General features: G+C 38.8%; 1 protein-coding gene across 1 annotated transcript; it reads right to left on the minus strand.

Annotated features, from left to right (window-relative positions):
• Nucleotides 1-8,072: 8,072 nt before the first annotated feature.
• LOC139710517 (uncharacterized) lies at nucleotides 8,073-10,025 on the minus strand. Its single transcript, XM_071622450.1, has one exon. The coding sequence runs from the start codon at nucleotides 10,023-10,025 to the stop codon at nucleotides 8,073-8,075; it is 1,953 nt and encodes a 650-aa protein (XP_071478551.1).
• Nucleotides 10,026-16,291: the final 6,266 nt, after the last annotated feature.

Below are 16,291 nucleotides of genomic sequence, written 5' to 3' on the forward strand. Positions count from 1 at the left end.
AAATGAATATTTGCTTGTGTGGATGTAATGGCTTGCTCAATTCCTTTACAATTACATCTATTTTGATATGCCGCCTGAAGAGGATGTCTTTGGGCTCATGGTTTGAGAAGTTTTGTTTGGATGCTTCTCTTTGAATTGCCGGAGTGTGCTGCGCGATTTTCTGACAGATATTGGCATTTTGACACACGAATCTTTCGGTTTCATCAAAAAACCTCGAATGCCAGTCGTCGCGCGAGTAACGGGCCTTGCGGTATAATGGGATGGATGATATTATATGAAAATAGTAATGTGCAGATTATGCTCTTGCGTACGTCTTGATTATAATTTTTGTTTTTGTTTTTTTGCTTACATTGTATGTTAATGGGGTGGCGGTGTATGAACGACTGCCATGTGTTAAATGTGTGGCTACTCATATATTTTAAGTATGATGGCATTATTCACTGTGATTACTCCTGAGGAATATATATATATATATATATATATATATATATATATATATATATATATATATATATTTGTAATGTAAACGTCTCGTGACTTTTCAGTTGTTTTTACCGAAGATAGATTGATAATTTCCTTCTCTACGGCATTACAAGCATCCACAAAACTGCGAAACAAAACAGAGATTGTGTGTGAGACCACATCAAATAGCCAAATATACACAGGGGACAAATCGAATCTAGTGGACTACTTCCGCTTGGCACGAAATGGAAGAGATAATATCTTAAGTCCGGTGGACGCAGTGCTATAATTATACTTGGCAGCAGCAGGATCCAACTCATCCCCAGAAACTCTCCAGTTGTTAACAAAATAGTGCTCAGTTTCTTCTTGTTAGTGTGTGCTTAATCATAATGTTCTAATATCTGCTGTTTATAATGCTATATCACTCACACACAATGTATATCACATATCTATATGAATGTGTGTATGAGTGTGTTGTTTTTCGTCCCAAAACATTTGAAAATGTATATTCAGCACATGTTCATAGCTGTGAATAAGAAAATCTGTGGGAACCGTTCATCTTTGACATCCAAACAGAGAAAAAAAACCACATAAAACAACAAAAAATCTTTTCCCATTATGCAAAAAGTGTTTCTAATTTCCATCATAATTGGAGACCTCGGGGAATTGACACTGATTCACGTCCGAGTGGCCGGAAACCGTGTTGTCAGGCTCGGTGAACGGCCGCTGTCTTGTACATTGTATGTAAACGTAAGGCTCGGAACTATTACTGTTAGCTAGAACCGCCATGTCCATCAACACTGATGTTTTCAAGAGCAAACTTAGACACGATTGGCATAAACTTATATAGGAACGGCAGAACTAATCACTAATCATATTAACTCTTATGATTCGAGAGGTTTTCACCATTTTGAAGAAGGCCACATCATTCGATCTGCAGTGTATTCAAGGAAATATCTTGCAATCGTTTCAGGACAAACTTTCAAGGCTCGCATACAACTAGATTAAGTTGTTTCCACTTTACATTTAAAAAAATCGTGATGTGAAGATAATAAGCTGTCATTAATTGGCACGGGAAGCAATTTTACAGCCAGACGTGATTCGGACCAGGTTTGGCATTCAGACACTAAGCTGTTCCTGAATCCTACCTCCACAGCAAGCAGAAATCTCTCAAGGCCTACAGAAGTCACGTGAAAATGTGTCAACGTGCCCTTTGTTAAAGGGATAGTACAGTTTTGGTGGAGATGAGAATTGGGCTTTTAACTTTTTGCGAGATACCAAGAAAACACTTATGATATAGTACAGAGCATACCATTCTAAGAGGAATTCAAAGTTTGTTTGATGAAAATCGGGTGTGGAATGAATGAAACATCCAAAAACAAAGTAAACCAAAGCGATCGTAATAAAGTGTGGGTCCCACACTTTATTAGAATCGCTCTTTTTTGGATATCTCAGCCATTTCAAAACCAATTTTCATCAAATAAACATTGAATTCCTCATAGAATTACATGCTCTTTCATATTTCATAAGAGGTTTCTCATTATCTCACCAAATAGAAACCTGAAATTAGGTCTCAACCAAAACTGTACGATTCCTTTGACGAAATCAGGAAAAGATAACATTATCTTCCAGTTTAAAGGCGCTATGTAATGCAGCTGCATTTTGACTTGTGTTGATTCACGATACCCTCAACATCACTTATATGTGGCGAAACTAATACCATATTCGTTCCATATATTTTACAGCAATTTTCCTGCTATTTTTGTTCAGATTACTGGGATACGTCCACAAAAAATAACAACCAAATATAAACTTTCAAACCAAGACTGCTTGTGGCCTCATCTTTTAATCACTGCTAAAGGACAACAAAAGACATTGTAACGCACTTTCCCCTAGATCGAACATAATTTACATGTTTTCCTGCAACGTTTTCGTGGTTTTTGTTGGTCATATTAGTATTATGGAAACATGCATCTTATGCTAGGGGAAGGAGCATTTGTTTGTTAATCGTATAGCAGTTGTAATACTTTAGCAATGAATAGATGCTCTCACATGAAGGATCATTGGTTTGAAATGCTTTTTATCGTGTTTATGGGAGTATCCCAGTAATCTTGATTATAGTAGAGCAGTTATCAAAAAACTTATATGGAACGTATCAGATTTTCGTTTTGCCACATAAGTGATGTTGAGGGTATCATAAATCAACATAGATTTGCACTGCATAGGTCCTCAAATTGTCATCAATGACATTACGTCAAATGTTATTTACTGCTTAAGAAATCCTACTAGTACACACAATGAGGAAATGCAACAAAAATGTAAGGCATTTCAGCTCAATTTTTCAACAACTGTCCAGTCTCGCTGACGCGCGAACTCACGGCCCTCTTAAAGCATCAAATTCCAGGAATAGGATATTTCTCTTTAAACAGTTTTTTAAATTTATTTCCATTGAAATCATTTTGGTCATGGTGTGACTTAGCTCAGCACAGCCAGTCAAAATTGACCCTTTTTTTTTTACATGCCAATAATTCAGCATGATTACATTTTCATGAGTAATATAGCGATGGTGGGGTGGATTAAGAAATTATCATGATAAACTGCCGTTTTCAAAGTTTGAAGAGTTTGACCACAGGGTCTCTCTCCCTCTCTCTTACACACACACATACACACACACATACACACACGCACACACACACACACACACACACACGCACACACACACACACACATACACACACGCACACACACACACACACACACACACACACACACACACACACACATATACACACTATCCCTCACCCTCCCTCTCCCATTCCCTACTCTCTTCTCTTGCTCTCTCTTGAATTCTTCATCGTTAATGTTGCTGGTACTACAGTAGCAGACTGAAAAAAAAGGTAAAGCAGGTGTGAAGTCATTATGTATAATAGACGGTTTACTGACGACTCTAATTGAAAAATATAATATTCCCTCTGAGGATGTGGTAACAAAATATTAACCTATTACATGTTCATACCAAATGCATACAACTTTGTGTATCCAGTTTGTATACATTATCTTTCTGGATGGCAGGTACAAACTTTAATCATAACGTGTACATGGCAGTATTTGCATATTCGTCGGCCTCATGCCAAAAGGGCACTAATAGTGTACAAAGTCTATGGTGTTAAGGCCCTTTTGGCATAAGGCCGACGTATTAAAGCCACTATTTACCATTTGCAGATGAAACAAAAAACACACCTTAGGGCTTCAAAATAGTTCTAAAATGTGAGTTACGGATATAACGAACCCATGTAAAAATATTGATCACTATACCATATAATCATTGTTAAGTATTTGTATTGATAAATATAAAAAAAGAACAATAGTTTTATTAAAGGGATTTCATAGCATTGGTGGAGATGAGGATTTGGCTTTTAACGTTTTGCGAGATACCGAGAAATCACGTATAAATAATACACCGTTCTAAGAGGAATTCAAAGTTTATCAGATGAAAATCGGTTTTGGAATGGCCGACACATCCAAAAGCAAAGTAGAACAAAGCAATCATGATAAAATGTGGGTCCCATCTTTCATGAGGATTGCTCTGTTTAGGATATCTCAGTCCTTAAAACACAATTAAACGTTGAATCCTTCTTAGAATTACATGTTCTTTCATATTTCATGAGGGGTTTCTCATTATCTCACCAAAAATGTTAGAAACCAGGAGAGATTTCCAATATGCCAGTGTATACCATGTAGTCAAGTTTATGGATATCTTTTAAAAGGACTTAGAAATATGCTTTCATGCCATCTGTATATATTCAATGATTTTCAATTCTTGGCATTGCTTGGGATGAACATCTGCATGCATTAGTAATTGTTGCTTGCTTTGACAGGCAAGCCTTGGACAAGCTTTCTAGTAGTAAGGAAAATTCTCTGTTGTATGTAACATTTGACACGCTCTGGGGGCATTTTATGAAACGTTTATCAGATATTTTCTCCGTAAACCTGTTATATAATATATATATATATATGTATATATATATATATATATATATATATATATATATATATATATGCCTCCGCGAGCCGTGTCAGGATGGCCGAGTAGGCGGGGTTCGTTTTGTTGCAGTTTACAATGATCCCTTTATTTAAACTACTAGTCTGTACGCTACCATGTATTATGTTGTGTCAGAAGCAGCTCACCAACACAAGCGGCACACATACCAAGTTCAGCATCACTTAAAGTATGTCACTCCCAAGCGTCACTTGTAGAGGATGTTGAATTGGTACACTTATTTTGTTACCAACTTTTACTACCAACTCTTGCTACCAAGTTCTGCTACCAACTTTTGCTACCAACTCAGTCACGCTAACGTGGAACACCTTTCACACCCATAGTATGGTGGCACAGGTATCGTTGATGGCACGGGGTAAAGTGCTGTATCGCACCGTTACCAACTTCCTCAGGCGACGACTGGAACTTGGATTGGGTACAGGGCATATGCGACAAGTCACATTACCACTATTCCCGAAATCCAACGGCGACGACTGGAACTTGGATTGGGCACGGACTATGCGACAAGTCACATTACCATTATACCCAAAATCCAACGGCGACGACTGGAACTTGGATTGGGCACGGACTATGCGACAAGTCACATTACCATTTACCCGAAATCCAATGACTTGCTAGTTGGTCTTCTCAGGAACGGCGCTCCAACTCAGGAACATGTACCACCACTCTCCAAGCTGTGGTATTGTGGTAGAACCCTCAAGAAGACACAGTGAAGACAGCAGTTCAGGAACACATATACAGTTTATTACACATAGAAGTGAACAACAACAACACATTGAAAATATATCATACTCGGGCTACTTGTTGCGGACTATGTCACACAACGGCCACTTTGTCCCCTCCTATCGCGGAACGAGGAGGCAATTCTGCACGGCAGTCAGGAAAGTGGAAAGTACCCGCAGTAGTGGTTCAAATTATTTACAATGTTGGCGTGGTTACAAAATTCGTACAATGACTATACGTTTTAACAGTATCTCTTGTACATGGTTACTATAATTCGGCATGTATCATCGGTCTTAACCGGAGTTGGTATTAAATAACCCAAACTTGCCCATGACAAACAAGTAACCACACATTTAATAATAAATGTCAAAACTCATAATAATGCATTACCACATTAAAATGTTTGTCCAACATTCCGATAATGCGCCCATTTCTATACTACAGGCACAATCGATTATGACAAATTATAATCGAAACGGTTAAATCGAATCGGTTCCACCGAATTTCGTTACAATATATATACATGTATATATACATATATATATATACATATATGTGTATATGCATATATATATATATATACATGTATGTTTATCTCTTTCATGACACGTGCTCTAACTCAGTTGACTGTAAAAGTTGTGAACAGTGCAAGATCGCTAAATTGATTTGATTTGGGAAATGCACAAGTCTGGAACTGCTGATACAACGCTTCACGAATCAATGAATGCAATATGACTATTTTGGATGAGAGTTGCAATCATTTCTTCTGAGACTTTCCATTGTCTGAACCGTAAGTTAGCGTTCTTTTTTATTCAGTCTCCTTAATCACAGATCGTGTATGCAATTTTAGTTAGCTATATTCAAAGAAATATATTCAGCTAACATACGTCGTATAATTTCTTGTGTTTATCATGCGTTGTAGGAAAGTATGATTATTTTTACAAAATATATATGATAACTGACATCGAAGTTGACATAAAGAGATACATTTGAGTAGTATAGACACCACAATGTGATACATTTATAATTCCATCATTTTCTGATTGGACATTGATGCCTTGAGTAAAGTGTTAGACTTGAGTAGCTAACAAGCTTACCCATAATCGCAGCAGCGAGGTAGCTTTAATTTAGTGACGGACAGTCCGCCGCTTGGCATTGCGTAGTTTCCAATATTACCGCACAAGTTTGTTGGACAGACATAACTACCACAGCTGCTATCAACTTTAAGACATGACACCCTTTGGTTTTAGCTACCCATCACCTTGATATAAAAGACTAATACTGGACAACATAAACTTCTCACATGTCTTATACCTTCTTGTTACTGAATCATAATTAGTTATTAAAGTTCCTCTATACTAGGATGTAAAAATCTGCAAAATTGTTTTGATGATATTAAGTAAAGCACTCAGAGACTAGACTTACTATAATAACCTTTGTCAGTCTCTCTATATACACGCTTATCAACTTTGTCACACTATCACTGAACTGCTGTACATACCATGTAACAACAAAAGATAACAAAGAGAATTTGCGTTTCATGCAAAGAGGTTTACCCATTAATATGTACACAATTTATGCACTTAAAATATATCCAAATGTAACGTCATTGGTTTTGATCAGAGAATTATAGAACATAATAATCATAATGAAATACATACACATAATATTATGCGACAGAACATTGTCAAATAATATTCTATGTATGATGTGCGACACAATAGAAGTATGATTATATTCTCTGTACACGATACTTGTTCATGAACAGTTATAAATGTAGATTAGGACTGTTCCTTTTGCCGCCAAAGATTCACGGTCATTTTGTTTTTCTCTCTCTCAAACCATCCATTGGCTATAATCTTTTAAAAAACTCTGAGTTTGGAAGAAAGTCATCTTGACCCAAACCAACTGCCCTACAAGCTTTCCGTTTTATTGTCTGAAGCAAACGTAATTGCACTCCACATAATATCATGTTTTGGATGGAATAAGGTATAATACACAGTTCGATGTCATGAATACATTTGCTTGTGGATGAAACCAGTCCCTTGACGAGCATTTTTTTTTTAGGTACAGTGTGAATATACCCTGCTGGAAAGAACACAGTGTGAGAACCACAGTGTGAACACAGTGTGAACTCAGTGTGAAATCCCTTCACACTGTTTAATTCGAGCGTTTTAACAGTATGGACAGTGTTTTGAGCCGTCAATTCACAGTGTGAAACAAAGCATTACTATGTGAACACTCTGTGAAATCATCTCCACACTGTTAAATTCGAGCGTTTTCTCATAATCGACTATTATGAACACACTGTGAACATACTGTGAACAAACTGTGTTCTTTCCAGTAGGGTACGTGTAAACATTATGCCTGCGAACAATGTTTCTTTCCTTCATGGAGCTCATCACCCCTCGAGGTATCAATCTGTATCGCTCTCTGTTCATACCACGCTCAGTCACTGCTGAAGGTTGCAATGTTCGGCCTATTCGTAATATTTATGATTATTGAAGCGACATAAGCATCTTACATACACACAATCATCCATATTTTGTAAATTTGGAGTGTCTTCACAAAAACCTGCATGAGACAAGTTTCTAATGGCCATGATACTCCCGAATAGTCCGTGATCTCGACCGTGTTCAGTCTCTGTTCAGAGTCAACTCACACATTATTAGCATCACAAAGATATACAAGCTATCACATTGCTATATTATATGGTATATTGGAATCCAGACTTGAGGGTTCATGTAAACTGTGAGAACTGAAGATATACTCACGGTGGTTATCATGTCATTGTCCACATTGTCCTGATTGCATATGACTGCAAGTCCTAAAATCGAGCGACTTGTGCCACTGGTATCCAAAATTCGTTGTATGTGGGTCGCTTTCGATAAACCAGGAGCTTTTCATGTGTGCTGACAACAACGGTTCCCGGTGAAGGCGACGCGAGACGCAACCATGTGCTGACCAGGTTCAACCGCTGGTTTTGCACGACATTCTCCACAAACTTCCCCTCGGGAGTCATCAGATTAATGGAGAGGATGTCTTCACCGCCCTTGCTGATGACGGCGACGTACAGGTTGTCGTCGCTGTCCGTCGTGCAGTACGAGTGCTCACTGGGGCCACCACGAATGGATGACTTCACTGTTCCATTTTGATCATAAACTCTGATGATTGGGCCGTTTTGAGCGCAGGGGTCACTCACAACGAAGTGACCGGACTTGAAGGTGTGGAGCTGCCACGGTGCACATCCTGAAGTGCTGATTGCCCTGATCAAACTGCCCGTGGAAGTGCTGAAAATCATCACCTTTTGCATGAAGGGGTATCCCGCCAGGATGTTATCATCCTTGTCAACCGCTATGGATGCGAAGCCGGATGCTCCCTGAGTGTCGAAGCGCTTCTTGACTTTGCCATCGCTGCTAAGAAGCTGTAAGGATCCATCTACGCTGGAGACTGCGAAACTACCATCGCTTAACGCTGCAACATCATGGACCTTGACGTCATCCACGACACGACGGCCGCTGCCATTGACGCTGACGACGTCGACGCCACCAGAGTAATACCCGATGACGAGCTGCCCGTCTTTATATGACGTCATGCCATTCATGACGCAGCGTCGGACGGGAAATTCCACCTGTCGTGCCAGACGCCACACCATTTGAGCATGAGTTACCTTTCCAATGAACTGCTTGGGAGTCTCTCTGTCAAAGCGAATCTTTCGAGCAATCTCGAGAACGCGATCGAGACCCGCCCGATCAAACTTCTTCGACAGCGGTTTGTTGATGGTGCTGCCAAAGCCCTCATGCAGAAGCAACATTTCATGGTCCTTGCTCTTCTCCAAGATGATCTCCCCGATGGTATTCACTCTGGAAAGCCTGGACTCGGCTTCCTTAACATTGTACCTGACGCCTTCTACACGTTCTTCCAGAGCATACTGCACCTGCTTCAAGTCATTGATAAGCAGCTGTCGTCGTTCCTCGATCTGTTTGATGTCATCGTCAGCGGCCTGGTTAACCCTTTCAATAACTCTTTTGATTTCCGCCATCGCTTCATTCCTTCGCTGATCGATGATGTAAATGCTGTCAGAGATTTCAGTCGCCCTGTTTCTGCTTTCGGCAAGAAGCTTTCTCAAGTTTTCCCGGAGTTTAATGGCTGCGCTGGCCATATCCATACAATCATGATGTGGCTTGGAATGGCTGGTCAATATGCAATCACGACACACAGATCGCTTGCACGTGTTGCAGTAGAACTTCAAAAGCTCATGTTCATGTTGTTGGCACACCGGTAATTCATCCGGGCCGCTGTCGATGCGCTGTATTTTGGTCTTCCCGCTACGAATGTCTGAAATGGGCGTCACCACGTGATCTCGCATGGCGATCTTCATCTTTGCGTGCATCGTGACGCAGTCGTCGCAGAGAACATGGCGGCAGTCGTGGCAGTACGAGGTGGCGATCGCATCGTCGTCCCCGCACCAATCGCAGATGGCTTCCATGCTCTTCAGCCTCGACTCGTAAGCTTCGAACTCCTCGAAGGCGTCAACCATCCGGTTCATGATGAAGTTTAGGGGCAGACCCTTGACACCATCGCCTGGTAACCTGGTGCACTGCCTACAGATCGGGCATACCACGGTGCTCTCCCTGTCGTTGGTGGTGGCGCATCGCTCGATACACAGCTCGCAGAATGAGTGGAAGCAAGCCAGGAACCTGGCGCTTTCGAACTTCTGCCAACAGATGCTGCACTCATGCTCCTTGCGGAGTCGATCAATGGTCTCTCGCCCTGCCATGTTTTTCCACGGACTCGATGACATCTAACCAAATGCGTTAGGTATGCACTTTGCCAGTCCTCGCAGACTAGGGAAAGATTATGATTCAATTTCAAAATTCCACACCTGTTGTCTAGTTGTCCTCGCGTTTGTCACATCAGTACCTGGGAAAAAGACAACAACAAAGAATGATTAGCATTGCTCTGGATGAATTCATTATGTGCCTCTGGATAGCAATCGTGGCAGTTATTTTCCTTCTAATATGAATTTTTTAAAAGACAGACAATTAGGAACTATTACAAAGATTGTGATGATGATAAAAAAGATCATAGATTAATAGTACTAGTTCTAGGTAGTAAACCGAAGACATAAGATTTAGATTAGCTCTTCCATAAACTCGTTATCATAGTTGTCCAAAATCAAAATATATCACAAAGAAAGATGACTTTTTCATCTTCGTCACATATTTCTATTAAATTGATATTTTGTTCTTGTTCGTAATAAGTCCCGGGTCTTTTTTTTGTGTGGTTTTCCTGCTGGCAAATTTCTCTGCTCAATGTTTGTACTGAATGTATACAAGATTTTCAGTCGTTATTTCCATATTACTAACCGCTGCGCATGTGCTAATCAGACTCTCATTATCTGCTATAGTTTCGGTGACTTTTTTGCGATATCAGTTGGCAGACATTTCAAACAGATAGGTATATATAGAGTACATGATATCATTATAACCATCGTACTGTCTTCTTTGTTGCTGACAGAGCAAGAAATAGTTGAGCGCAAAACCTACAAGAAGGTTAGAAGAGGCTAATTCCAGGGTGAAGAATCACAACTTGTCGTTCCCATGGCCCTCTCCTCCCCTTCCCCCACCCTCTCCTCCTCTGTCCAGTCCATTTCGATTGGGAGCGGGGTACCAGAGTCATGTCTATCCCGCTGGTTTCCTGTTATTCTGAATCAGTCATCACTTCTCCCAGAAGAGGATCCAAGACGTACAAATCTATTTTTGGCTTATGATTGTTTTTTTCTTTCTTTAGGCCTTCAAAACACATACTCTGACACATTCTGACACACATTGGCACCACCACCTACCATTCAGGTAGTAGTTAGTATTCTTTCTTTTAAAGGAAAACACTCCTGTATTTAGTTTATGTATTAGGCCTAAATGATATTATGAGATACAGTGAAAGCCAATGTGGAATTGAACAATCTGTATTTCTTTTCTTCTTTTTTTTTTTTTTTTTGGGGGGGGGGGAGGATGCATGATTGGATTAATTTAGTGTGTCGCTCTTCTTAGATATGAATATTATCCGTACCTTCTAGACGAAGGCGTGCCTTACAATATCATAGCAACGATGCGAGGGACTGTTTACTCCACGTAAAAGATGGAAATCTGTCAATCTTAAGAATTATCGTTTTATATTGTGTGATGTGATGGTGCGCTGCACTATTCTGACATTCTCATATCTTATAAAGATGGAAATCTGTCAATTTTAAGAATTATTTATTTTTATTGTGTGATGTGATGGTGCGCTGTACTCTTCTGACATCACAAATCTTTGTTATAGAGATCCCATTCAGAAAGGGCGAGACACGTCACATGAACTAAAACTTTACCATAAAAAATATAACTTTTAAACGGATTGTCCGATTTTCCCAAATCTTTCACTAACTGTTCGACTAATCTCTCTGAGGAGATGTTCATCATACAGAAAAAACGGAAGATATCACAGGAGTGTGTCGATTCAACAATTTATTCAAATACTCATCACAAAAGGAGGTTCAAAAGCTTCCAGGAGGCTTTTCCGACCTAGCAAAAGCTTACATGTGTATGTATATAAGTTTCATATTTCCTTTATCTCTTTAATTTCCTAACATGGGTTTTTTTTTCAACATTAAATATTCCAAAGTTTCCATTAAAAGAAACTAACGATAAGAAGATCTTTTGAGGACAATAATTGGATAATAGAATCATCATAACAATGTGCAGCAGATGTTATATGTCAGCTAAAGACAGAGAGTTACAGCATTGCATTCATCAACGTGGCATGAGCAAGTTTTTCATTTCCAGCATTACAGAAGTCAAAGCGACAGTTCTATTGTCATGACTATCTTTTGAGGCTGGTAATCCAGAAATAAGGACAGAAAGCGAAGCAAAAGTGACAATGATATCATAATGTATTACAGAGTACGAATACATAGACACGATAAGCCATAATTTTAAAGGGATCGTACAGTTTTGGTTGAGACCTAATTTCAGGTTTCTAACATTTTTTTTGTGACATAATGAGAAACTTCTTATGAAATATGAAAGAACATGTAATTCTATGAGGAATTCAACGTTTATTTGACGAAAATTGGTTTTGAAATGGCTGAGATATCCAAAAAAAGAGCAATTCTAATAAAGTGTGGGACCCACACTTTATTACGATCGCTTTGTTTTACTTTGTTTTGGATGTTTTAGTCATTCCAAACCCGATTTTCATCAAATAAACTTTGAATTCCTCTTCAATTTAATCACTCTACTTTAACATCAAAGAAACTGAACTGTAAAAATTTTATTGAAATGTAGCAAAAACGAGCTAGCTACTATATGGAAGTGTACTTTTGATCTGGTTTCACAAAACATTGACATCAGAGGCTTTGTTTTCCTATTTTTTGTCGCCGTGAATAAGATCGTAATAAAACTCTATCATTATATTATATTACATCATATTATTATTATATTATATTATATTGTATCATATTATATCATATTATATTATATTATATCATATGATATGATATGGTATGATATTATATTATATTATATCATATTATATCATATTATATATATTATATTATATTATATCATATTATACCATATTATATCATATCATATAAATAGTTTTCATGATACAGACGAACTTATTCACGCCCCCCCCCCCATACACACAAAATAAACCTCAGTAACTACACAAAACAAAACAAAACAAAACAAAGCAAAACAATTTCCCTTCATTTTTACAGTGGCATCATTTACGACGTAAATATGAAACTAGTTGAGATGATTACGTCTCGTCGTCACACCCGCTATCACATTACTGATGTGAAATAAAAGGTTTCGATAATGATTTAGCATAAATGTAAAAAAAGGCTTTTGATAATGATTTAGCATAAATGTAAAAAAAATGCTTTTGATAATGATTTAGCAATAAAAAGGAAAGAGATAAACACTCGTCATCGAAAAAGGTGATCAGTGCACCTTTATGATACAGTATCATTATTGGAGCAGAGTTTGTTATTGTGAGAGGATTTCGATCTCAGGGTCCGTGATATGCACACACATGAGGGTGAAAGGTGGAGGGTAGATAGTGAGGGGCCTTGAGATTAACTCAATACCTCACAAGAGGGACAAAAGGGGGAATCGAGAAAAGGGAGCAATAATGTCACGATATGGCCACCCGTCTACTTTCCGTCCTTGCACGCCGTTCGTGGGTCTCGGGCCACGTACAGTATTCTCAACACCGGAAACTGATGCAGATCAGACTCAAGATGGGATCTTACCAGTTTCCCGAAGAAGAGGGTATATGCTTGGAGGCCCCTTGAGGGATTATACGAGGTGACCTTCCCGTGAAGATTCACACTATGATTTGTGGTCTATTTCATGTGAATAGGTGAAGGTGCAATTTATTGTGGGTGTTCATTCATATGAATTTGTTTACAAGAGATTGGGCTTTATTTCGGAGATAGATCCCTGATTACAGGTCATACTCTACTCTGAGCTTGTCCTCTTTAATTTCGTCAGAGGTGGGGGGGGGGGGGGTGAAGAAATATACACTTTACAGGGGGTATTTAAAATGTACTGCTGAGAAGGGCAACGTATCGTCACTTTGGGCGGGGCCAACGCACGTTGTTCGCTGGTGTTATCACAGTCATGACAAGCAACGCCCTCTAACTGGCGCCCTGAAACATTCGAAATAATAATGATAAACAAAAAGAAATGTTCAGAACCCTTCATCCGTTTCTCCCACATACCTAGCGTTAAAAGTTATGTTCCTGTTTTTTATTAGATCGTCATGTGCATTACCCGCTGTTATCCTTTCATTATAGCGTACCATCACTTTGGCGATAGACAGTAGAAAGTACAATTTCAGACTGAGGTTTGAAATAGAAATGAAAAGAAAGAAAGAAAAAGAATTGATCTCTAATATTTTGCAAGCAGTCAACATCCACAGTTCTTATTATGGTTCAAGTCAAAAGACCTGGCTATAACATGTATTATTTCACTATAGGGGATCAAGATGTATCTATGGATGGTACAAACCGAACTAGTTATGTCTATATTCGCGTTCAATAAACAATGCTTAAAGCAATTGGCAAGATAGGAAGTTCGGGGAAGTACAAAAACAGGCCAAAACTTGCAATTTATTGGGTGGGACTACACCATTTTCTCATTGTTTATTTCGAAGAGTCTCCTTTTTTATGTAATTCAAGACCATGTTCAAGTTGGATCCAATAGATCTAGTAGAATTAAAAAAAAAAAGCCCAACAGATTTAATTGTAAAGGATTCATTACAATCCGACCTACGAGAAATTAATGGAATTTCAAAGTTTCATACTATGTTTTCGCGATACAGGAATATGAATAGCAACATGGTTGTAGATACATTCAAATTAGACCTATTATAATCGTCAGTAAGTCTCTACTTTTATTACAAGAAATCATAAAGACGTTTCTTCGCTTTGTCACACATTAGAGTCAAAATATCTTTTGCGTACATTTTTGTTACGTCGCACTTACCTATTATAGGAATGGTAACGGTGGGGAAGGGGTTGTAGCTTTTTGATTACCTACCAAAAACATGCTTTTGATGACATTTTTATGCACAGTCAAATGGGGCCGTTTGCGTACATTATGTCCATCCGGTCAATATCACAATTCGGTGTAGATACGGCATGCAGATTTCAAAATCCTATAACAGTTTGTTGAAACTTTTGCTCAAAGTCATTCTATATCTGAAGTCAACTTGAACGTGTCGCATTGCACTTCAAACTTCTTCCTCCCCCTCACTCTCTGTCACTCTTTCTCTCGCTTTTTGGATTAACTATAGGAGCTCAAACCGAGGAGTCATGGCAACCACCTGTTACAAGTCATTATTGATACCTCCTCTGTGTTTGTCCCTGCTATTTATAGTGCAAACTCACTGACACTAGTTTCAGACAGTGTCTATCAGAACCCGGAAAACATAATAATATATTAGCCTCTTATTTTCAACTGATCCTTTGCCGAGCATAGAAATTATTAAGTGGAAATTATCCTATGTAAACGACTCCAAAACGTATATCATTTCAGTTAACTTCATTGTTAACGACTTGCCACAGACAATACTATTCGAAAGATGTGTGAAACACACAAATCTGCACCCATACGACCTATACTCTACAAAATGAATCACATTTTCTTGAACGATGCGTTCTATTTTCTGGATGGCCTAAGCGGTATCTGTTACTCAGCAGCTAGCTGAAACAACACTTCAATAGATAGATTTAAAATGATTTTTCTTCATCTTGTTATTAAGAACAATGTAGTGGTGGAAACATACTAAAGGAAACCTGCTGAAAGAAGAGGACATAAACATTATGATACAATATGCAGGAGAATTTTAACAATATATGAGGAAATAACATAAACCTGACGTCAAGCACTTACATGGTCAACTTGAAGGAGAACCGAATAGAAATAACCACGTAATTTCTCCAGTGAAAATGCGCTCATTCGTTATGCTTACTTCTCTAAACGAGCACGAGACGCAGTATGCTTGAGAACGTACGTGAACAGGGAGAAAAGATCTGGGATATCTTACCACAGCGTGCAGGTGAGTGCATGAACCATCTGCGCGTTAATCGCTCAATGACAGCTGCTCCCGCGCTCACTTTAAATAGAATACAGTGAGGATTATATATTTGCTCAATATCGTATTATAGTGGAAACAGAATCGAAGGAAAATCCGACAACCATGCGCTTATCCTCCGTGTATGTCCAGAATGATACTTGCACCGATGAAGGTAAAAATCTTAAGTGCGGTTGCAGTTCAGTTTTACATCAATTTTGCATCTATTTCTTGGGCCTGATCACACTTTTGGTTTATCAGTGGCCTGGTTGAGGTTCCGACCTTGGCGCACCATTCGGAATCGAACACGACTCGAAGCTAAAGAAGCAGTTAGTCAGTCAACTAGTCCTTTCCTGTATACGTAAGAGAGGAAGAGGAGAGAGGGATACGGGACTGTCACTTAATTTGAACGTCGTC

Source organism: Diadema antillarum, unplaced genomic scaffold (genome assembly GCF_040938485.1).
Source record: "Diadema antillarum isolate AM-2024a unplaced genomic scaffold, OU_Dant_1.0 seq00001538_RagTag, whole genome shotgun sequence".
NCBI lineage: Eukaryota > Metazoa > Echinodermata > Echinoidea > Diadematoida > Diadematidae > Diadema > Diadema antillarum.